The sequence below is a fragment of the Sinocyclocheilus rhinocerous genome, unplaced genomic scaffold (genome assembly GCF_001515625.1).
Source record: "Sinocyclocheilus rhinocerous isolate Xijiao unplaced genomic scaffold, SAMN03320098_v1.1 scaffold656, whole genome shotgun sequence".
Taxonomy (NCBI): domain Eukaryota; kingdom Metazoa; phylum Chordata; class Actinopteri; order Cypriniformes; family Cyprinidae; genus Sinocyclocheilus; species Sinocyclocheilus rhinocerous.
Window position 1 is genome coordinate 766,644 of NW_015648010.1, and position 23,287 is coordinate 789,930.

Below are 23,287 nucleotides of genomic sequence, written 5' to 3' on the forward strand. Positions count from 1 at the left end.
TAAGAATTTAATGTCCACAAGGGGAAGTTTAGTCAGATTTACTGTGCCGGGGTAATGATTTTCTATGTTTTATAAGGTTTTAAATGCATGAATATAAAAAAAATGAAAAGGCAAAAGGTGTGCTAAATAAAGATATTCTCTGAAAATAAGTGTTTAAAGCCTTTTTTCACATTTAGTGATCAGAGCAAAACAAATTACTGACAGACTGCTTACAGGACAAAGCTTCTTTTTTTTTTTATTCCATTCTGTCTCTTTCATCCTGTCCTGATTGTTCGTGTTGCCCTTGGTATGTTTTGTCTTTATTATTTTATTATCTCTCCTGTTGCTTTGTCAGGTCACAATATTTCAGTTCAAACATATCAAATCTGCACTGACAGGGTCAATTCATGCTAATTTATACTGACAACCAAAACAGAGAGAAAGAGAGCAACTGGTCAGAATGTGAATGAAACCAAATGCTGGTTCAGTCTTGAAAAGTACATTTACTAAATTATTTTATTTCTACATATTACGGAATGTTTCAACAGCACTTCGCATTTTTTAAACATAATTTACACACTGATAGAGATTGCATTGATTAAAACTGGCCTGTCCTAACCTACTGAAATTAAGAATTAAAGATTTATGACATACTGCATTGATCTGCATTGGTCTTTATTTCCTCTGTTCTCACATCTCTATAACCTTCCTCTCAAGTCTCTTAGTGATTCAGTGAGGAAAAATAAATAAATAAATAAATAAATAACAAGCTTGGAATAATGAAGGACCAAGCTCTTGATTACACTTAGAGGATTGATAACCCACTGAAAATGTTTATTGATTTTGCAATTACAGGGTCAGCTGATTGATGCGGCATCAAGTAATGCTTTATCACACATTAAAAAGAGAGATATATAAATGAAGCATTGTGATGTGTCTTCATCCACTGTTTGTTCTCAAAGCATAGCTGCTGATCAAAACAGAGAACTATTTTGAGTTTTCAAGACTCTTAAATGTGATGCACACACAAAATACTGTAAGTGTGCTTACTTAAGTATAATGCTGAATATGGACTATAACATTGCTCTGTTCGTTTGAGCATCCCAACCAGCCCTAGGAGGCCTATAATTGTCTGCTAGCGTTCTCATTCACTTCAAAGGCAGCTGCTCGACTGGCACAGAATCCTCTAAAGTATGCAACCTACATTTTACCATTCTTGCTCATAGACGCGGAAATTATGCTATTATATATTATACCGTACTGTTTCTTAAAGCATACAATTGACAATTAAACTAGACAAGTCAGCTCACAGTGAGCGAAAAGTAATAAACTGAAGCAATTTAAGCCCTGTCTTTTGTGAAAAGATGAGTGCTTAACTATATTGCATGTGCACTTTAATTATTAAATGTTTATTAAAGAGGAAAAAAAAATCAATACTTGCTGATAATACAATATTAATGAAAAAAAAGTTATTTAAGTGTACCTAAAGAGAGACAATTCCATGACTATGTTTCTTAACACACTTAAGTACACAAAAAATTGCACTTTGAAATAATTTAAATTAAAGGTTTTACTTTAAAATACATTTTAAATATTGTATTTTGATAATAGTTGGTCATGTTTTAAAGAAGTGCACTTATTTTGATGTGCTGATTAACTAAACACTAAAGCACATAAAAAGTACTTAATTATAAGTTTAACTGCAGTGTTTTTTGATATTACATTTAAACTTAAATATATCAAGTGCGACTTTATCATTGTGAATGTGCATTTACAAATATTTTTAAATACAAGACATACAAGTTTCAATAGAAAGTACGTTATAGTATATGTTAGTTTAGCATAAATGCTTGTCAGTACATTCAGCAGTAACTTTAACCATATTTCAAAGACAATAGAAGTAATTATAAAATTAAAGATACTTTAATGGTGGGTCAAAAACATCCAAACTATTGCATTTAATATAAATATATGTTATCATGCATCTTCAATTAAATAAATAACATGCAATTAAGTATCTGAAAACCATTACAAATTGCTCTTTTTAAAGTATACCAAAGTGTAAATCTGTTTCACAAGGGATATTACAAATATTTCTACAAATCACAGGCTCTTTTATACTGGCCCTCCAGCATGTCAATCAGTGCACATTGTATATTGGGTCCACTGTGCACATGAATCAATGAACCACATTCAAGGACGTGATATATTGTTTTCCGCAATTGGATTCCTGTGTAAATACATTAATGCAAGGGTGTGCAGCATTGAAAAGTGTGAAAACTGAATATCTGCTGCTTCTATGAAGAGTAAAACAGCACAAATTAAGTCAGGATAGTCAAGACCAGGCCCACATATAAGTTTTGAGGCCCCAGCACTAGAAGGACACACTTCACGCCAGTGACCATTGTGATCCAATACTAAACTCATTGATTTTATATTGTGGGGCCAATGTGGGCATGATAAGGTCTTGGGGTTTGGGCTTGTCCATGGAATCCATGTCAGCTCTATTTGAATTAGCCCCAAATTAATCTGACTGGGGCTAATTCACTGACTCCTGTGTATAAACCCATTTTGGGCCCAAACCTCAATCCTATATTGTGCCTACACTGAAATGTGGGATGAGAGTCAATAAATCCAATAAAAGCCGCATAATCTATTGCCTTTGGGCAGATGATGTGTACTACGGCATGTGTGACTGTATGTGTTTGTGTGTGGGGAGACTGCAGAGTCATAAATCAGAGTTTATTCGCATGTTGGAATCCATTTTAGATTCATGCCAGCACAAACGGGATGCCCTTTACACAAATGGCCACCATAATCCAGTACTGGACTCATTGGTTTGACATTCTCATACAACATTTCATGGTGAGTCCAAAGTAGGCACAATTTGGGCTTAAGGTTTGGGCCGGCAAATGGGTTTGCCCATGGGCTCCATATCGGCCCTATCTGAATTAGCCCATATTAATCTATTATAGAATCTGACAGGGGACAATTAATTGATATGGATCCCATTTGGGACCCAAACCTCAAGCCCACATCGTGCCTACACTGAAGCGTGGGCTGGGAGTGAAATGATCCAATAGAAGCCATAGAATCTACTGCCGTTGGGCAGATGATGTGTATTACGACATGTGCAACTGTGTGCATTTGTGTGTGGGAGACTGCAGAGTCATAAATCAGAGTTTATTTGCATGTTGGAAGGCATTTTAGATCCATGGCATTGTGGATAAGGAGCAGATGCTTGTCATCTCAGTTGGACATCTCTTTGGTCCCCACAATCCCTCTCAGCATGCTCCTTGTCAAGGGTGGATGGATGATAATTCAAGAGGGGGCCCACGCATAAGTTTCGGGGCTTCCTGCATCATTATGATGCCCTGTACGCCAATGCCCACCATGATCTAATACTGGACTTGTTGGTTTGACATTCTCAGCCAACATTTCATGGTGGGTTCAAAGTAGGCACAATTTGGGCTTAAGGTTTGGGCCCCAAATGGGTTTCCATGTCGGCCCTATCTGAATTAGCCCATATGAATCTTTTATTGAATCGGACAATTAACTGATATGAATCCCATGTGTGGCCCAAAACTCAATCCCATATCGTGCCTACACTGAAACGTGGGCTGGGAGTCAACAGATCCAATAGAAGTCGCAGAATCTACTGCCGTTGGGCAGATGATGTGTATTACGACATGTGCAACTGCGTGCGTCTGTGTGTGGGGAGACTGCAAAGTCATAAATCAGAGTTTATTCGCATGTTGGAGGTGTGTGGGTAGACGGCCACATGTTTAACCTTGATGTAGTGCTCCCGAAACATCTGCTTACCGTTCTGACGACCTTGCAGAGGGGCAAGAAGCAAATTTCCAACTTTATTTTGCTCAGTCCCTTGCACCTCCTCTCTGCTTCTGTACGTACAGTATCTTCCAGTTTTCCTACTGCACTGTGGTGTATCTCACCCCCAGGCTGTTCTTTAGCTAAAAAATGAGAGAAATTGATTATCAAGCACGTCTAGTAGGATTCCTTCTCTCTCTCGTCGAGTCTTTTTGCGCAGTTGCGTAAACCTCAGCCCGCAGAATCCAACTCGTTGTGCGCTAGGATGCTTCCACGCACACGCAAGTACAGAAAGGACAAATCCTGCGAGGGGAGATGGAGGAGCAGGGGGCTGTGGGGGAGGAAACATCCTCTCATGCTCACTTTCACATCCCTCCCTCTCTCTCTTTCTCTCACTTGCATCCTCCAGGAGAGCGAGGTAAGGAGGTGGTGGAGCGCTGTGTGAGCCGAGGCAGTGAGGCAGTTGAGATGAGCACATCAGAGCTGGAGTCAGAACAGAGCGCAGCTGCCCTAACATGCTTCCCTTGACACTGCACAGCTACCTCTGCGCTCGAATGAAGGTAAGTCAGAAGAGAGGGAGGAACGGGAGCTAGAATATCCGTTACCCGGCTGAGTGCGATTGTGCCACGCGGTCACTATTGAATGGGTCTTAATATCATCCGTCCCTCTTGAGAAGGAGCATGCTGAGAGGGACAGAGAGCCGGTGAGGATCGCAGGATTACCCCGTAGGCGACCCTTGTCCCATTGAGACGGCAAGCGTCTGCTCCTTGTCCAGGATGCCATGGATCTAAAATGCCTTTCAGCATGTAAGGTGGCGTTTTTGCCAGCGTTCCTGGGGACACATGTTTTAGTGCATTGCAGGAGTTTTGCAAGCCTGCCGGTTGCATGTGTGTGCATGCATGTGTGTGCAAGAGAGAGTTTGCACGTGCTTTCACGTGGAGATGCGTTTGCGGTAACCAAATGGTGTTGGGTGCACACTTTCAGAGAGGAAAGTCGCTGGTGTTGATGGGCATCGTATCGATTCTCTCTGATTCTTCGTTATAGGGGTATTAGTTCTCTCGCCTGGGGCTGCAGCTACAAACTGCTCACATAGAGAGATTTTCCTCCTCCTAGCCTCTCTGGTCCTGTCACACTTTGAGTCTCCAGATAACTCTGTGCTGAAAAGCAGGGAACAAAGCAGCGGCTGCTCGATAAAGGGTAAGATAATAAAAGCCAGCTTGATCATCGCTGAGAGGGAATGAGAGTGAGATTGTGAATTTTTCATAGAGTTTGCTTGCAGCTTGCATACGTAATAGCAAATGTGAGAAATGTGCTGTACGGTTTCACTTTACCTACAGTCATGTCATGTTTAAATATACATGCAATTGCCACTAAAACACAACATTATGCAAATGCATTCACAATACTGAGTCAATGATATTTTGCATCCTCTAACCGTATGCTTAACGTAAACTCTCAGCCTTTTAGATTTTCCCTAAGATATTATGTAGTATGTTTATGAAGCTGTTTTCCTCGTGGGGATCATTGGCTGTTGCTCACAATAGAGGTGATTTCAGGTTTTACTATCCTTGTGGGGATATTTGTTCCCTACAATACAGGCAAAGCCTGACCCACACACACACACACATCTAAGCATCTAAATGCAGGCAAACATAAGAAGCATTCAGCCTAATCCATTTACAGAATTGTCAGTGTTTATCAGAATATACATGTCATTAAAGTCTCTGGTCGCCACGCACAGTTGATTCTGATGATGTGACCTTTGACCCCATTAACTTCATGACAGTTCCCTTAACTCTGAACAAAACAGCTGCGTCACACCAAAAGGCCTTTCTCAATTACTTACTGCCAATTCTATCACATGGAGCAACAGAAATTACGAATCATCGTGAATTACTAAAAGGATCCTTTAGCCAAAATGCATTTACTCCCTCAAACTTTAATGCATCCATGGAATATAAAAGGAGAAATTTAGAAGGCTGTTGTTGCTATTGTAAATACAATTACAATTAATGTGGAATTAAATGTTATTTTGTTACTTACACAGAGTTATTGAATGACTTCAGAATACTGTACACATGTCATATGGACTGTTTATATTATGCTTTTGTGTTCTTTTTTAAGATTGAATCATTGTAATTGCATGGACAAGAGCGACCAGTACAGTCTTTAAATGTTTCAACTGGTGTTCCATAAAAGAAATTAGTTCATATATATATTTTGATTTTGGAATGACAAAAGGTTGACATGATGACATAATTTTAAATGTTTGGGTGAGCTATCACTTAAGCACTGGACATATTAAGCAAAGCGAGCATAGACAACCCATGCAGGCCTGGTTGTGCAGCAGAAATACGCTTCTCTGAAGTCATGGTTTGGCACAAGCAATAATTCTGTAGGCTAATGGTTTTTGAAAACTCAATGATTAGTTGATCTCATGATGTGAAGTCCTCTCACATAATTTGATAGTGGGTTACCTTGAAAGAAATTGATATGTGCACACATAACTGTTTGTGTGGATGTGCGTGAGGACGTGCATCAGATGGAAGTAAGTTGCACCTCATTTGCTCCCAAAGTGCGTGTTCCATTTGTATTGTGTTAGGTAAGATCCAAGCAGAAAAGTCCTCGAGCGCAATCCATCTGCTTGGTTGTAATTAGATAAAACTTCAGTCTAATACATTCAGAGTATTGTCATGTCAGCTGTGGATTGAGAGAAATTCTACTTCCTGCTGCATTGATCTGTATGCTTTGAAAGTATGTGTCTAGCAGTTTAAAGGACAGGTCTGAGATTAAATCTTATGCTGGTCATTCATGTTATGCTGTATACTTTACACTTTAATTTTTTTAAATATTAATATATTAATACAAATTTATTTTTTTAAATATTAAACTATTTTGTTAAGATTTAAGGTCATTAAAGTTTTTGTTTTAGCTTTATATTTAAACAATGGTGAGAAAAACAGGATGTCTAACCATGTAAATAAATAACTAAATTTAACAGTCAAAAATAATATTTGTAATATTAATATTGTAATATTGTTTTGAAAAAAAAAATCAAACTGAACAGATTTGTTTGCAGTTATACCTACTAATATCACTATAAATCACATAATTCATAATTCATTGCACTTACTAATGTTTGTTATGTTGTTATCCCATCAGCTGATGTCACTTCCTGAAAGATGATGTCATTGAGGAACTACCTATTGTTAATGAGATATTACAAAGATTAAAAGGGTGGACATTGTTATTGAAGATAAACAAATTCTATAAACAAAAAAATACTATAAATCCCTCTTATTTATTTTTTATTTTTTTATTTTTTTTTACTTACTTACTTACTTACTTACTTACTACCAGCAATATTGCCAAAACAATGTTTTGCCTATATTTTGATTAGGAGGAAAAAAAAAACACACCTGGGATATTTTGCTAATGTTTGGGAATTTTGGCAAATATTACTCAGAGACATGGAAAAAAAATTGGCACTCAAGCCAAAATAGTGAAATAATTTAATATTCACTCTGATGTATTTTTTATTTACTTCTGCCTAATTGTGATGTTGTGATTAAAAAACAAGAACAAGAAAACATCTTGATAATACATTAAGTACTTAAGAACTATACAAACATAAAGACAATCAGAAAAGCCACAGAAACACAACCATAGTCAGTACACAACAGACATGAGCGTTATACTGTATATACAAACTAACAAGACTATTAAACATGAACCAATCACAAGACAAGACTTAAGACTTATGAAGACAAATAAACCAATGGCAAGACTAGAACACACAAGGAAAGGAAACCAGGAACTAAAAGCAAGGAACTAGACCTTTAAGACATTACAAAATAAAATAATATATAACCCATAAAAAAACTCAGCTTTGCTAAGTTCTAATTAATTTACAGAAATCCCGAGTTTATGGATATTAACCATGCACATCTTTGTCAGACATGTCAACTTGGATTTGCATGTAAAACACCCAAACGACCGTGGCTCCAACAGTTAAAGGTATTATAACCACTGCTTGTACATTTGTTTGTTATTTAATATTTCGCAATGGAATATCAAGGTATTCGTTTACAGATTAATTAATTGAGTGATTAGGTATTTTGAAGCCTTTCGGTGTTGCCATAGAAACAAATCATTTGTGAATCTAAAGATGTGAAGAGCTCAGTGTTGAATCCCTGAGTTATGGTAATTCTCAAACACGTGAAAGCAGCATCACATCTGAATGTAGATCTTCTTTTTACTCTCCAGCCTGTCACCAAACGCGGCCACTGTTCTGTGACATATAGAGCTGGCACTAGCAACACAGTGGGAAGTAATACTGCCACATCCTTTAAACCAGCACTCGTAAAACACACGCTGCAACGGACAATCATCCCTTCACCTTCTGCCTCACAAACACAGCAGGCCTTACGGGCCGTGTGTGCGGGAGTCTGTGTGTAACTGACAGTGTGCAATAAAAGCCAACATAACAGATAATGAAAAGGGAAGATGAAGGAACGAGAGGCATGGCTAAATGGCAGATTTGTAGTTACATTCAGGCCTTGCTTTTGCATTGAGATGCATACACACAGTGCCACCGGCACACTTATGCAAACAAATCAAAGAGCATCTGATGTTTATCTGAAAGAAAACAAGCTTGCGCCTCTGCTAAATATAGCATGTATTGATTTATAAGCATGAAAGTATGTGCTTGGAGAAATATTACAAAAAACACCATCAAAAGTTTGCCAGCTGCTTTGTTTTAGTAGCATCCAGTCACTGCAATAAATAGGATGTCTTTGGCTGTTCAGCAAAGAGACAAGAAATGTGAAAAACTGCAGTGTGTGTGTGAGAGAGAGTTTGCATCTGTCATTCAGAAGTCAAGAAGGTGATCAATGTCAGATCGATACAGCACTATACTCAGGTCACTGCTGCAATAGTAGAAATATCAGACTTTTGTTCATTGATGCTTTCAAAGACAGAAGAGAATCATTCCACCTGGCCTTTTTCATTACTTAAAAGTGTCTTAAGTACATACCTCCTGTGTCAGTCAAGCAACTACAACTTAATTGTATATGTTCAGATGAGTTTGATCTATTTTTTTTTTCCAAAACTGCTTGTAAATATGTGCAAACATTTTCAAAGTTACGTGGTGCAACAAACATGCAAATAGTGTGTCAAGGTCAATAAGCTTCTAACAGTGCAATCACATTACCTCCATTAGCATAAGCTCCATTGTATCTTTTCAATAGTGTAGCGATCAGTGTTGGGGAGTAACTATTTACATGTAATGGGATTACGTAATTTAATTACAAAATGAATGTAATTTATAAATTAATAATTTATGTTTTTTTTAATTCTAAATATATATTTAACCTTTAGTGTACAGTGAGTAAAATAAAAAAAATTAAATCAGTAACACTTTACAATAAGGTCCCCTTAGTTGTTGTTAGTTAATGTGAAACTTTATAATTATTATTACCATTTTTTTTTTTTAGTTTATGTTAACTATAGTAGTAGACTAATGAATCAGTAATTTAATATTTCAGTAATTTAACAACACATTCACATGTTTATGGTTCTCTGATGTTGGTCAATGGAATAATTTTTCATTGTTAGTTCATGTTAACTATTGTAGTTGGCCAATGTTAACAAATAGAACCTTATTGTATAGTCTAAATGTTTCCTTTATTGTAGACACGCTTGTTTGTTGTTGACCCATGAATGAAAATGCGAATGGATGGCATCTTATAGGTATCTCAGATCTCCTTGCTCAGTTTAGAGAAAAAGGGTTTTCATTTCCAGTATAGTGAACTCAGATTTACAGTGTGTTTGTGCAGAACAGATGGCCTGTCTTCAGGAGGATCTGCCTGCAAGTGAAAGCGCTCAATTCTCCTGCGCCAATCATCATCATCTCCCGTGTGCTGACATTTTGATTATTTCCCAGAGATTCCCCAGAGATCAGAGTCCATTATCACTGGATTATAAGTGTCCCCCGAAGAAAAAGGATTTAGCATTTTCCGTTTGTGCTCCGCTTTATTGACAGACCCCAACTTAAGGTGTTTTAAGCGGTCGTATTGAGGCAGTGATTCAGTGATTCCGGAATGCTAATTAGGGCAGTTCGACGTGGCGCTCGCTTTGGCAGACTCAATGCTGCAAATCACTTCCGGGAGCTGACAGGCCATCTGATAAACACAGGAGAGAGTGTTGAAGAGCCTGTTCTCTACTTAACACAACCCACCCCCCGCAAACACACACACACATCCAGTAAGGACCGCCTAGAGTGCACGGCCTTGTTAGCGCTCTTGAGTGAGTGTCACTGGACCAGGGATGTATGCATTCACACACACCCTATAAAGCCTTCTGGAGTGGGTGTGATTTGGCCGTCCATCTGAACTTCCTGAAGCATCACTTATGTTGGTGTAGGACTGTGAGGAAGGTCGCTGTCACGGCGCCAGTGCTCCAAAGACAGTGGCCGGCTTAGTTTCAGCTGCTGCTATTCCTGTCACTGATAGGACGAGACGCACTGCTTTCATTAGGCTAATTGTCCTTAGTGTGGACAGGATGTCTACTTGAAGGCTTGGTGTCATTCAGAGCGATAGGGACGCTCATACACATTTCCACGGCTGAACACACACGCAGGCGAGTGAATGCAGTGCTGGCAGCGAGCCACGCTGGATGCTGTTCGTTCCAGGGGCATTTTAACTCATTTGCCCCAACTGACCTCAAAGTGTCATAACAGTTTCAGATACAGCTCTCTCCGCTGTGCGTGCATGCACGTCTGCACACATTCACACTCACATCGGAGACGATGCTGCAGCGATGACATTGACGAAGTGTCCAAACGGAGGGTACTGTATATTCCAATCTCTCATAAGTAGACCCTAATACTTTGATTGAATGTTTGCGGTTCTCTGATTTCCATTAATGGTAACACGACATGCAGGTAAACAAACGAAATGTTGAATTTTTCTGTTTCAGGTTCAATTAATTTATTTCAACTTTATATATTGTGATTTAATTGTCACAAAGCACCTGAAGTTCCCTCTAGTTTGGGAGGTATAGTGCACTCAAAAATATACAATGTATCATGATTTATTCACCCACATGGCATTCCCTATACGTATGACTTTATTTTTTTCTGTTGAATGCAGAAGATGAAATTTTGAAAATTGTGCTGTTGTCCTTTTCCATGCAACTAAAACGAATGCTGTCAAACTTCACAAGGGTGTAAAAGTATCATAAAAGTTGTCCCTGGCTTGTGTACTATATTTTACACTAAATAATGACTTAGGGCCAGATTTACTAAGCACTTGTGCCAGTGCAAACCGTCTTTTGGCGTTAAAATAGTACTGTCAAGATTTACTACATTTACTAAAACGTGCAGTGAAGAATTAGTGCTGAAAAGGCGTGGACAGTTATTTTTGCGCCTGATCTTATTGAATATGCATTTCTAGCAGTTTCTCTTTCAGACGCAAAATTTATGGGAGGAGAGTATTAAAATGAATCACACAATGCGATTTACTAACGTTTCCGCTCGTCAAATTACTGGTATTTAAGCCATTGTTTAACACCCAAAAAAAGCATGTCTTCAACGATTTTGCACTTGAAATGACTCCATTTGTTGTTGCTAAGAGGAGGCACCGCAGAGAACAGAGAGCGCCTGGTAGAATCCGAATTTATTATCCGAATCCGAACATATTTTTACACTAATTTCCGCTACGCTTGGTAGATAGCGTTGGTCATAATGGAAATGAGATGTTGCGTCTGTTTTCTTTAATTTGCGCATTGACAGTAAATCACCCGCAGAAATTCCCACACCCATCGGCACTGTTTTGGAATTGCGTTTTCGCACTACTTTGCCCTGTTTAGTAAATCTGGCCCTTAGTCTGTTCCAAATACACTTATCTTTTTTTATTTTGAAAACTTGGAAACTTGCAGCACACAAGTCAATTGGACGACGTTTATAATACTTTCATGGTGCCCTTTTAAAGCTTGACAGCTTCAGTTCCCGTTCATGGTAATTGCATGGAAAAACATGGGGAACTGCCTTCAAAATCTTTCATTTTATGTTAAGCAGAATAAAGTTAAACATGTGGGTTTTGAAGGATATGAGGAAGAGTAAATTATGACAGCTTTTACATTCTTCGCTGAGTTATGCCTTTAAGTAGAAAGTGTATATGTAAAGTGCATATGTAAACGACATCAGTAAAGAGTGTAGGTTGGTATTTCATAGAGAGTGCAGAGGGAAATTTACCCATCAAGCATTGCACAAGAAATTCTGGTAAAATAAATGTGGTGAGAGTGAGTGATGTGTCCGGATTTTTATTCAGCTTAATTATTTCCAGGTGTGCTTTTTGCAGTTGTTCACAGGTGTAAAACCCCAAGTGCCAAATGTGAGTAAATATCAGTGTTGACTAGTAGAGATGAAACAGTGTTACATGACAGTTGCCCAGTAACTAATGATAATAATAATTTTGATTTATATAATACTACTATCACTACTACTACTACTACTACTAATTCCAATTAGATGTGTTTCCCCAGTTTGTCCTGCCTGTTTTTATTCAAATAATGTACATGCAGTTTCATGGCTAGTAAAAAAATATATTTATGGCTGGTAAATTTTCTCAAGTCTGAAGCCATTGGCAGGTGTGGCAAAATGTTAGTTTAAGGCCCTGTAAAAACAGTGCCATCAATGAAAAAGACACATACAGTTTATTATATATCCACCATGATGCTGCAGGGCATTCCAAATGAACTATTTATTTTTAACGTTTCAGCTTCTACAGAAGTCCTTGTTCAGAGTGTAGGCAGCAGTGAACACTGCATTGGCTGTGTGCAGAACTGCTAAGGTGGAAAGTCTAAGGAGAAAGCTTTCTACTACAGTATGTATTCTCCATTCAAAAGTCTGGCTTGTTCACTTTGTTTTGATGACTCTTCAGAATTGCTTACTCCTACAAAAGAAAAAGGGAAGAGAGCGAAAATCGCGACCCTGACTGCAGTACATGGATGAATGGACTCATTTCTGAGTAGTAAAATGCATTGCTGCAGCGTGAGCTCTATTCCTCCCCCACCAGTCATTACTCTCCCATGTGTTTGAGTAGATCGGGTTGTTGGACATCACTGGTACTGCAGTGTGTTGACAAAACACGCGGGTCATTCCCCAGACATTGCAGGAAATGTCTCTCTTTGCGATAAACCAGCTGTTCCTATTTGTTTGTGGGGGGGGTTAACAGCTCTGCAGTCTGATGAGAAATCCGCAGGTCTAGCAAATGAAGTGTCTCCCTGATTGTTGCGCTGATCTGCTCTAAGAGGCAATGATGTAGGGGTGAGAGCATGAGCGAGGAACTCCGACAGCAGCTGAATCCTCCAAGCAAAACCGTACCATTGAAACACTAATTAGTATTGATACAAGTGCACGCCTGTGGTGTCTTACTCACGGGAAAGAGATCACTTTTCACTGTGAAAAGAGGCTGATGTCGACAAATTATACAGTAGCATTTTTGCAGTGCAATTAAAGCAGTCTGACAGCCACACGTTAATGTAAAAACTTGATGCCCGCGTTCTCCACCATTAAAATATATTGTGCCAGAATTATGTTCTGTTAACAATTCTCATGCATGCATTGATCCATTCATTCGGACAGCACACCGTATAAAAATACTCGACTGGTTACCACTATTGAGTCATGCTGAAAGTATGATTCCCGAACAAATGATTCAGTCGGTTCTTTTTAGTTAGTCAAAAACCATAGAGCGCAGTACTGTAAGTCACCCGAGTGTATGACTCTTATGAGTCGGTTCTCAGTGTGACCAGTGTAGTCTGATTCTTTAACAAATGACTTATATGAATTGGTTCTTTTTAGAGAAAAACAAATCCCCAGCGCTGATTCAAAAATGAATGACTCTTGTGATTCGGTTCTTTTTATTGAATTTATTAAATATGTAGGTGCACAGCACTCAAATGTGTTGTACTTAAGGCTCATAAAACTCAGTGCATTATGCATTACAATTTTTGTTATTAGTATTTTATAAAACTAAAATTAATAAAATGTTACCATTGTTTTGATTTAGAATTATTTATCATCTTTGTCTCTTTTTAGTTTTATCCACTTCCTATTTATTATTAGGGTGCATTTATTTGTATGCATTTATGCTGTTAAAAGTCAATAAAAGTAAATGCATAATTTACACAATTTATAGTGCATAATTTATATTGTTTTACATTTATTTATTATGCATTCCCCCCAAACGTTTCTTACTCAAAAGAATTGATGGAATCATTGACAAAACTGTTGAGGAACCAAAACCAAAATCATTGAATATAAGCGTCTCTCTCTCTCTCTGTCTCTCTGTTGTGTCCCCTGTCTGGCTTGCAACCAGACTCCAAAACCACAAAAAGCATGCTACTCTAAATGCTTGATAAGGAGCTTGTTACCTCTTCAGAACAGCAAGATAAGCATGAGGGAACAGACTCTGCTCTGGCTTGGCTTGGCTCGGCTCACCTCACCGACGTGCAACCATCAAAGTCATATGGAGCTGCACAGGGACCGTTTTGTCATAAAATGTGGAAATGGCAGAGGAGGGGACGTTGTGGAGGCCTGCCGTCTGTCTGTGATGTATTCTCCATGTGCATCTCGGATGCGGGTCACGTCAGTGTGCCCTTTCACTGCAGACCTGTCAGTCAACACTGTATTCCTGAGTGGATGGCGGCTCTGACGTGCCATCTGCGCACAAGCAGGGCCGTGCAAATAGGGATGAGTGATGTCACTGCAGTAGAGTGGAATTAGACAAATAAGAACGAGGGTCAAACAAAGGACTCGAATCTCCAGTGAGGCCGGCCTCCAATTCCTGTAAAATGTTCACTACTGTTGTTGACAAATTGAGTTTAGCTGTTTTGCAACAGGGATTCTTTCTAGGATGCACTAATTAATCAGAGATCAGCTGTTGCCCAATACAGCGCCAGGTTTTGTGTGTTTAGCTCTACACGGCGCTGATTATCTCATACCTCCACCATGAGGGTTATTTTCTCTGCGCTGAAAACGTGTGTGGCCATTACAAGGCATGGAAGGGAAATATGCACCAGCATTTGTGGTAATTTGCTCCCGGGGTTCATCAGTTCACCTGATTACTCTACATTGATTTACTCTCCTAGCTGATCAATACCTATTGTAAGGTCTCTTTCGGAAAAAAACAGTGGGGGATTTGTAAAATATCCCCCTAAATAGGCTGTACTTTCTCTTTCTGGTTTTCACTCTCTTTCTTTTACGCACTCTATATTTCAGAGGAGAATCTGCCATTATTTGTCTGAAAGTTATTTAACTGTTATCCTAAACAGCTTTCAGAAGAATTAGGGAGTGCACATGGCTAGTATGACTTGCAGATGGGCTGTTGGGGATCATGGGAGATCATGGGAGTCATTAGGCACCTTATGTAAGCGATTAGCATAGATGAAGCTGTGTGACATTACCGACAGGAGCACAGGTGCAGTGTGGGAGTGACCAGGATCTGGAGCTGAATCATTGCTTAATGCACCATGACATAACATCTGGAAGTTAAACTAACCAAAATCCAGTTTTCCATAACAAAGACGCGTTAATGGAAACAAAACATAGGTACAGTAAGCCTACAGCCCTGCTCCAAAATCAAGGGCATGTAGGGATCCTGATAAGGCACCATCAACAATTTGTTTTACATTATTTTTTAAATTGAATTGTATTTTTAAACATAATTTATATTTTATTTAATTTTATTTTATTTGTCAAGAGTTGATCAACTCTCTGTATTGCCACTCTTCTAAATGCAGAAAAGTTTCAATAAAATAGTTACAATTTTAATTAAAATGGACTATTTCCAATTTTAGTATATTTTAGTCTCTATTTTTATGCTCTTCATATTGTCAGCTTAGCGACATGCTAACAGCAGACTCGAGGCTATTTGTTTGACACAGAGTTGCTGCCCTAACTATACCTTTCCAAATCGGTTACTTATGAGGTTCCATTTCAGTTGGATGCTGTAAACAGCAAGACAGCTCAGTAGGTTTTGAAACCGGGCCTACGCTACAGCAGTACTTTCTATTCAGGCCCTATCTGCTCAGAGTCCGGCTCCATAGATTTGACAGGTGAACACTAAATGTGTCAGAATGGAGATAGTGAGCTGCCGGAGGCAGCAAGGAGCATGCAGAGGTGCTCACCCAGGTTGGCGTTTCTTCTGTGTGTATGAGGGAGAGTTTGACTGGATGACGGAGACAGCAGCAGCAGCTTTCATGGCGTGATGGTGCTGATGCAGTTAGTCTTTTGGGAGCAGGGAACAGCTGAGACTGCCAGTCTGTTTTAGGCACAAATTAAACTCAATCCGCATACTCAGAAAGTACATCTCCCCTGTGAGCTTTGATTTAATCCTTCGAGTAACCATCGAAGATGTTCCCCCAAAGGTGTCCGTGTGTGTACGACTTGTTCCATCTTGAAGTCATGTCATGTCATATTTAAAATGACACTCAATTTGATGTGAGAACCTGAGCAGTCAGGTTTAGTTTTTCTGTTTGCCCATTAGAAAATCAGACAGGCATGGTTGAACCGCTTTTCCCGTGGCGTTTGACATGATAAATATGTTTACTCACCTAATTGAGAGAGGGTGAGACATTAGCTGATCAGATTAACTCTGATTTTGAATGTGCCTTGTCTGCTCGTGTGACTCTGTAAACAGTGGTAATCCTAAACCAAACCATTCAATATTCCTATAGGGCACAATAAATCCATGTAATGAAGTTTATCCATCTGAATGGGATAAGGGTAATGTATCAAGGCTTAGAGTGGTAAATCCCAAGGTTCATTGAATGAGCATTCATTAAATGTGCACTCAGTAGTTTTCCCTGCTCATTAAAAGTAAAACATGTTTAAAATCATAGCGTGGTTATTTGCTATACAGTAAGTAAGAGCAATTAGGTTATGTTATTCTTTTGTGATATTTATCTCTATTTCAGGTTTGCAGTCGAAGCTGAGGATGGCAGGAGATTCTCGCGTCCACATGGACCACGACATGGAGATAGGAGTGACTCCAAGAGAGGTCAGTATTCCCCACTATCACTTTCAACTTCAGTAATGTTAAATGAATATCTACCGTAACCATGGAATAGACCAACTTAACTTGAGAATTTAGAATATAAAATAAAAATGAGAAATGTATTTTATTGTGTTTATTTCATGTTTTTAATATCTTGTAATCATGAATCCATCAAAACAGCAGTTCAATACAGTGGCCTTCAAATAAATCATAATGTGGGAGGTTAAAACTAAAGGAACCCTAACCCTAAACCAATAGGTGATGATGTGAAGTGCGTAATTAACTGAAATTCAGACAATAATTGTAACTTTAAATACCATTTTTTAATCAAACATTTCTGTGTTCTACTTACATTCATTAATTCATTGACAGCCAGGACATTGTATAGTGATCAATATATTATGTTAGGCTCATTATATAAAATAACTGATGACACAATGCTCAGTCAAGTATTTCAGGGAGCTGTGCAATAACTAAACACTATACTTATATATTTATAAATGTGAATATGTTATGTATAATTTATTTAAATGTATAAATTGAAATAATTTATTTAAACATATTTAATATATGCTAAATGCATATTTTGACATTTTTATATTTATGACTTGAATGATGTGAAATACTGAATATAATAGCTAACTTGAAGTACAAATTTGGAGGCATACCAAATACTGGAAATTGGCTCTAAATGAGGATATTTGTTTGCAATGTTTACAAAAAGTATTGGTTTTATTTTTTGCCCAATATTTGGCTTTAACTGACAGAAAATAGGGGGCCTCAGGTGTGTACGCAGCAGGAGGTCTCCTTGTGCTCCAGTTTCTCATAAGCACTTTAAGGCTTGCCTATAATTGACTGCCACCACTTTAACACAATATCACGTTTCAATTAACAACCAAGCACAATCTTCCACAAATGGAAAGACAACGTGCCAATGTGTTCTTGTCTCATGTGGAGGACACTGTGTTATGGACTTGGGAGGGGGCAAATTTTCTTATCTGGGCTTGCCAGTGTCCCATGGGGAAGAGGAAGGTAATGGGGGAAGTGTCCCATGGAGCTGGTGTAGAACAAGGAATCAGAAATGGACTAGGGCCAAGATAGAGAGTCATTGGAGGGAAAAAACAGCAATAGAAAAAAGAAAAAGCCACCAGTACTCTTACGTTGCAGTAATCTGCATGTTCTGTACGTGCTGAGAAGTACTGTGACAATGTCATAACAGTAGCGAAGATATCAGAGCACTTCCATTGTTAGAAGGGAACAGTGTGAACGTACCTCTGCTTGATGTTGGCAACTGTGCCGTCCACACTGTCATTGTCTGGCTTACAGCAGCTTAGTGAAGAGATAGAAGAGGCAGATGGGAGATATTGATCTGGCTTGCAACATATGTTGAATGATTCTGATGGGACTAGATTGCAACACCAGAGGACCTGTAGGAAGCATCACATCCTGCATGTATTATGCCTCTCTAGCAGTCTCCCTAACACTGATGCTTAATATAGGCCTACAGGTTCAGACTTGCTGATACTGTAGACCGTTTTATCATCATCATCATCATCATTTTGAATTGAGTCTTTATCCAAGAAGACAGAGCTTCTATGTCACATTGATCTTGTAACCAAATTTGTTACTTATCTCTCTACCTCCTTACAGCAGGTGAAGAAACTCCCCAAGTACCTGAGGGAAGCACAAATCCCCACAGATCGCACCCACCTCATCTCTGATCCTGTTAAGAAACCCCGCCAGCGCTATGTACAGAAAGACGGCAAGTGCAATGTTCATCACGGAAACGTTCAAGAGACCTATCGTTATCTCAGCGACCTCTTCACAACACTGGTCGACTTACGTTGGCGCCTCAGTTTCTTCATTTTCACCTTGGTCTACGTTGTCAACTGGCTCTTCTTTGGGTTTTTGTGGTGGCTTATTGCACTAATACGAGGAGATCTTCTACACGCAGATGAAGAGGGCTGGACCCCTTGTGTTGAAAACCTCAACAGCTTTGTCTCGGCTTTTCTCTTTTCCATCGAAACCGAGACCACCATTGGCTACGGCTATCGTGTCATCACGGAGAAGTGCCCAGAAGGGATTATACTTCTACTGGTGCAGGCCATCTTGGGGTCCATTGTCAATGCCATGATGGTAGGTTGCATGTTCGTAAAGATCTCGCAGCCCAAGAACCGAGCAGAGACGCTGATGTTCTCCCACAAGGCCGTGATCTCGGTTAGGGACAGCAAGATGTGCCTGATGTTCAGAGTGGGTGACCTGCGGAATTCGCACATTGTGGAAGCGTCAATCCGTGCTAAACTCATTCGTTCACAGCAGACGAAGGAGGGCGAGTTCATACCGCTCAACCAGACGGACATCAACATTGGCTTTGACACAGGAGACGATCGCCTCTTCCTGGTATCGCCTCTCATTATCTCCCACGAGATAAATGAGAAGAGTCCTTTCTGGGAGATGTCCCGGGCACAGATGGAGAAGGAAGAGTTTGAGATTGTCGTCATCTTGGAGGGTATGGTCGAAGCTACAGGTATGTTCTCCTTGACATTAAGCAATTCAACTGTTGACCTAAAAAGTGTCATAGTCTCCATGAATCAGAAATGACAGTTTGAAGCTTTGCATTAACCCTAGAAACTATCAGTCTTTCGCAATGGCTTCAAGGAGCAAGTTGCGCATTAACTGCCAAGCTCTGTAGAGCAGTTGACCTCAATGAATTTTCCATGATTTTTTGCGGTAAGCGAGAAACTTAGAGGTCAGTCATTTAAATATACAAAACTGCAACACATTATTCATTTGCTGACAGTGCTGAGTCATCCCTTCCCTAAGCATGCTGACAACACAAAATAACATTCAAGCACTGACAAGAAGATAAATGTTTCAATATTGATGCTAAGGCTATATTTCCAACATGAGTCAAGGTGGGTTTGAGAGCCTCTTGTTGTCTGGCTAGCCATGTCCTTGCAAACCCGTCCAGGCCGGAGTTGTGGAAAGAGGTGAAAGGTGATAAAAGTAATCCGGGTATGTTCCACTCTGCTGGAGGGGATCCTTTGTAAAGCTTATTGGAGCAAAAAAGTTTCTTTTTCCACTCTTCATTTTAATTAACATTGTTCCAGTTCTCAGGTCAGTGAAACTCAATAACGGTCAGGCAGTTCAATGAGAAAACTGCTTTTAAAATGTCTTTGAGAGCACAGTTTTGGTATTATACCTCAAGACATTTGGACTAATACACAATCCATACAACAGAGAGCCCAGGGTGTTGTGGCATTCAAATTGATTATTAATAATGCCGTTGATGTTGATTTACTGTAACAGTTTGTTCAATCTGCATCTAATTTTTAGTCCATTACCTTAAATCAGTCATAGTCTGCTTAACATAATCAAATGCAAATACATTTAAGCACAGTCTGTACAAAGTTAACCGATACTAGTGTGATACCTGTGCTTCAGCAGCAAATATGCCATCTGACTATATGAAAGTGAATGGATTATCTAGATATATTATTCTCGGCTACTGTTTGGTTGACCTTGCAGAACACTGTGTGCGATATTGATTTGAGTAGATCTCCTTATTCTCAGGGCTGTTGAGGGAATAAAGAGGCCTCCATAGTCTAAAGTGTCTACACTAATTGCAGATTCATTCCCAGGCTGAAACATTTCCCATGGTTTATCAGATATCTCAGGTGAATGTTTGCAATTCAAATTATTTATTGGGCATTTGTCCAAAGAGAACTTGCACTGCTAATCTAAATCCAATTCATTATACATGCTTCCCTGTGAAGGCATCCTGTTTTGTGCTTGTTTTGCAGTGAATACCAATGAGGACTCAACAAAGAAAAGGTGAAAAGCATTATATGATGAAATTTTCCTTCACATATAATGCAAAAAAGAAAAAAAGAAATGCACATTTAGAAGTTTTTGTACCACAAACATGCAACTGTTATTGACTGAAACATCCAAGGACCTAATGGAGAGAATTTAATCTTACACTAACCTTGCTCTGTGCCCTAGATGCCATATGACATATCAGCAGTCTCCTCAACCTTCCTATCACTTTGAAATGTTTTCCACTTTCCACTGTGGAGATATGCATACGCAAGCACATGTCAATAACTATGGGCTATGATGCATTTGATCTGCTAAAGCCTTGTAAATTATGCCTTTGACAGATGACCAGGTATAGATTAGGGTGCTACAGGCCAGGATAAACCTACAAATAGGCTCGCCGGTCTCTCTCAGATCGAAGTCTACTCCCACTTGCTAATGAGGGATGATGGCTTCATTTTGATGTGCAGTAGAGTGCCAATGATGTCGTGAGTGCAGTAAGGTCACAAACAACCTGATGTCTGATTTGTCTGAGTATAGCAATGTTTTAATTTAGCCCTGGCATGTGTCAGGTATGATGGATAGCCACATTTGGTCTAGTCTATTATTTTTCCAGTACTGAGGGTCAGGAGTTCTATAGTAAGTCTCTTGAGTACTACTTGCAATTTGCATGAACGTGATGAGACTCTGATGATGGTTAATCAGATGTAATTTGCATCATTTAATTGTTGCAACATAAGCGGTTTTCATTTTTGAAATGCCTGATCTTGAGTGATATAATCACGAACAACAGCTTTTCCCTAATGAAAGGTTCATCCCACTGCAGAACATGACATGCAATCATATTTGATCCACTCTGTTCCAAAAGCTAGTGATCTGACTACATAGGCAGAATTGTAAAGCACAGGCACTTCTGAAGCAAAGGCGCTTTGATTATGTTACCTTCTAAAATGCCTTTTTTGGAAGCATGGGAGTCAAATTGCTGAGAAGGCAAATGCATTGCAATGAAATGCTGATTGTAAAAATAACTCTTCAGAAAGATGCAAATACTTTTCAGACTGTTTTACCACATATCAAACACTTTTAAAATAGATTATCAGTCAAGTCTCAAAGTGAATCTGAACTACGTCTATAAAGCACAGATTTGCTTACAGATTGGTTATTCCAAACTAGCTATATAATGCAGTACAGTTAACACTGAAAGTTTAGAAGCAGGTTGCAACTGTCTAACAATATGGATTTAAAATCAATTGGTGTTAGTGATCAAAGATCTGCACCCCTATTAGAGAAAAATAACCTGTCATTAAATGCTTGTCTCCCCATCAACATGATGAATGCTTGAAACACAGCAGCCCATTGAGTGCTCATAACTAACGGCATCTACTAAATATGTCCGGTGGCATTAAGATAGGCTTATCTGTGTTTTTAAGTAGCGTCCATTAACTTTCCATTCATTTTGCTATTAATGAGTCTCAAACACATAGATAAGAACTTACTTCAAATTAATGTTCTATAACTAATATAGATTTTTAAAGGCCAACTTTATGAGGTGGTGTGTTGATTAAGAGAGGAACTGTGGAGGCAGTTTGAAGGTAATTAATGTGTGCTTGAGCAGTTTAAATTTTAACACTGACTATTAGTGCTGGATTTTTGTTTAAAGCTCAAACAAACCTGTAGAGAATTCTGGCATCCTCTGAAGGCGGTGATTTTCAGTTCTACTTCTAGTTTGCCGCACTAGAAGCATTAGATAAGTGCTTGTTCAGTAATCATATAATTAGTGGATTTAAACTTTTTTTTACAGATTTGTTTTATTACCCAGGCGTATTACATTTTATTTGTCATAAAACGGCTCTTTTAAGTGTGCTAATCCATGCACAGTGAGACAAAGATTTCAACACATATATAATGCATAATGTAGTATGTTAAACCTAAATTATGAAACTGACAATGACAAGGAGAATCGAGTAAGGTTTTCCTGCATGGGAACACAGCAGTTCCCATAATGGTGCTTCTTATCCTAGGAGAAATGATAGTACTCATATGTGTCAGCAGATTTCAGTGTCACCGTTGTTCTCCAGAAATAGACTTAGGAACCCCTGGCCTTGAGGTGTTGTGCCCTTATTTATAGATTTGAAAAGCATCAGTGCATGAAACCGGCCATTGCTAGGTTATTGAGATCAACATACCCTCTCCATGTCTTTCTCTTTCACACACACACACAGAGACACAGAGAGAGAGAGAGAGAGAGAGAGAGTATAATGCAATGCTAAATGTGTTACACTCAAACCCACACACCGTTTCTGCTCTAAAACATGACATAAAAGCAGAGGGAGTCAGAGAGACTCTGAGAGCACTGAGTTCATTTCAGTTTCAATCAATGCTACAGTGTAGATCAGTGGTTTTCAATTGGTTTTGCTTCAGGATCCATTTTCACATCAAGGGGTGAACCAACACTGTAACAAATTTGTTTATACAGAAGTAAGCAAAAATGTACTTGTAGTCAAAAATTGTTTTTACTATAAGTACATTTTAGCTAACTTTGTGAATTAATATATATATATATATATATATATATATATATATATATACAGGTGCATCTC

The 23,287-nt window shown here is 38.8% G+C and overlaps 2 protein-coding genes across 3 annotated transcripts in view; both read left to right on the top strand.

Moving 5' to 3' along the window:
- The window catches only part of LOC107709558 (Friend leukemia integration 1 transcription factor-like), a 52,863-nt gene extending 52,433 nt beyond the window's left edge, over window positions 1-430 (top strand). The window contains exon 11 of the transcript XR_001636507.1: window positions 416-430. The gene's annotated coding sequence lies outside the window, so the exon portion shown is untranslated. The remainder of the gene's footprint in view (window positions 1-415) is intronic.
- Window positions 431-4,220: 3,790 nt separating this feature from the next.
- The window catches only part of LOC107709561 (G protein-activated inward rectifier potassium channel 4-like), a 22,883-nt gene continuing 3,816 nt past the window's right edge, over window positions 4,221-23,287 (top strand). Inside the window, exons 1-3 of one of the 2 annotated variants that reach the window (XM_016514060.1) lie at window positions 4,221-4,367; window positions 16,789-16,871; window positions 18,519-19,395. In XM_016514060.1, the coding sequence (XP_016369546.1) occupies window positions 16,809-16,871; window positions 18,519-19,395 (940 nt within the window). In that variant the 5' untranslated portion in view covers window positions 4,221-4,367; window positions 16,789-16,808. Of the gene's footprint in view, window positions 4,368-4,948; window positions 5,005-16,788; window positions 16,872-18,518; window positions 19,396-23,287 lie in introns of those variants that run through there. The other variant, XM_016514061.1, reaches the window with a different exon arrangement.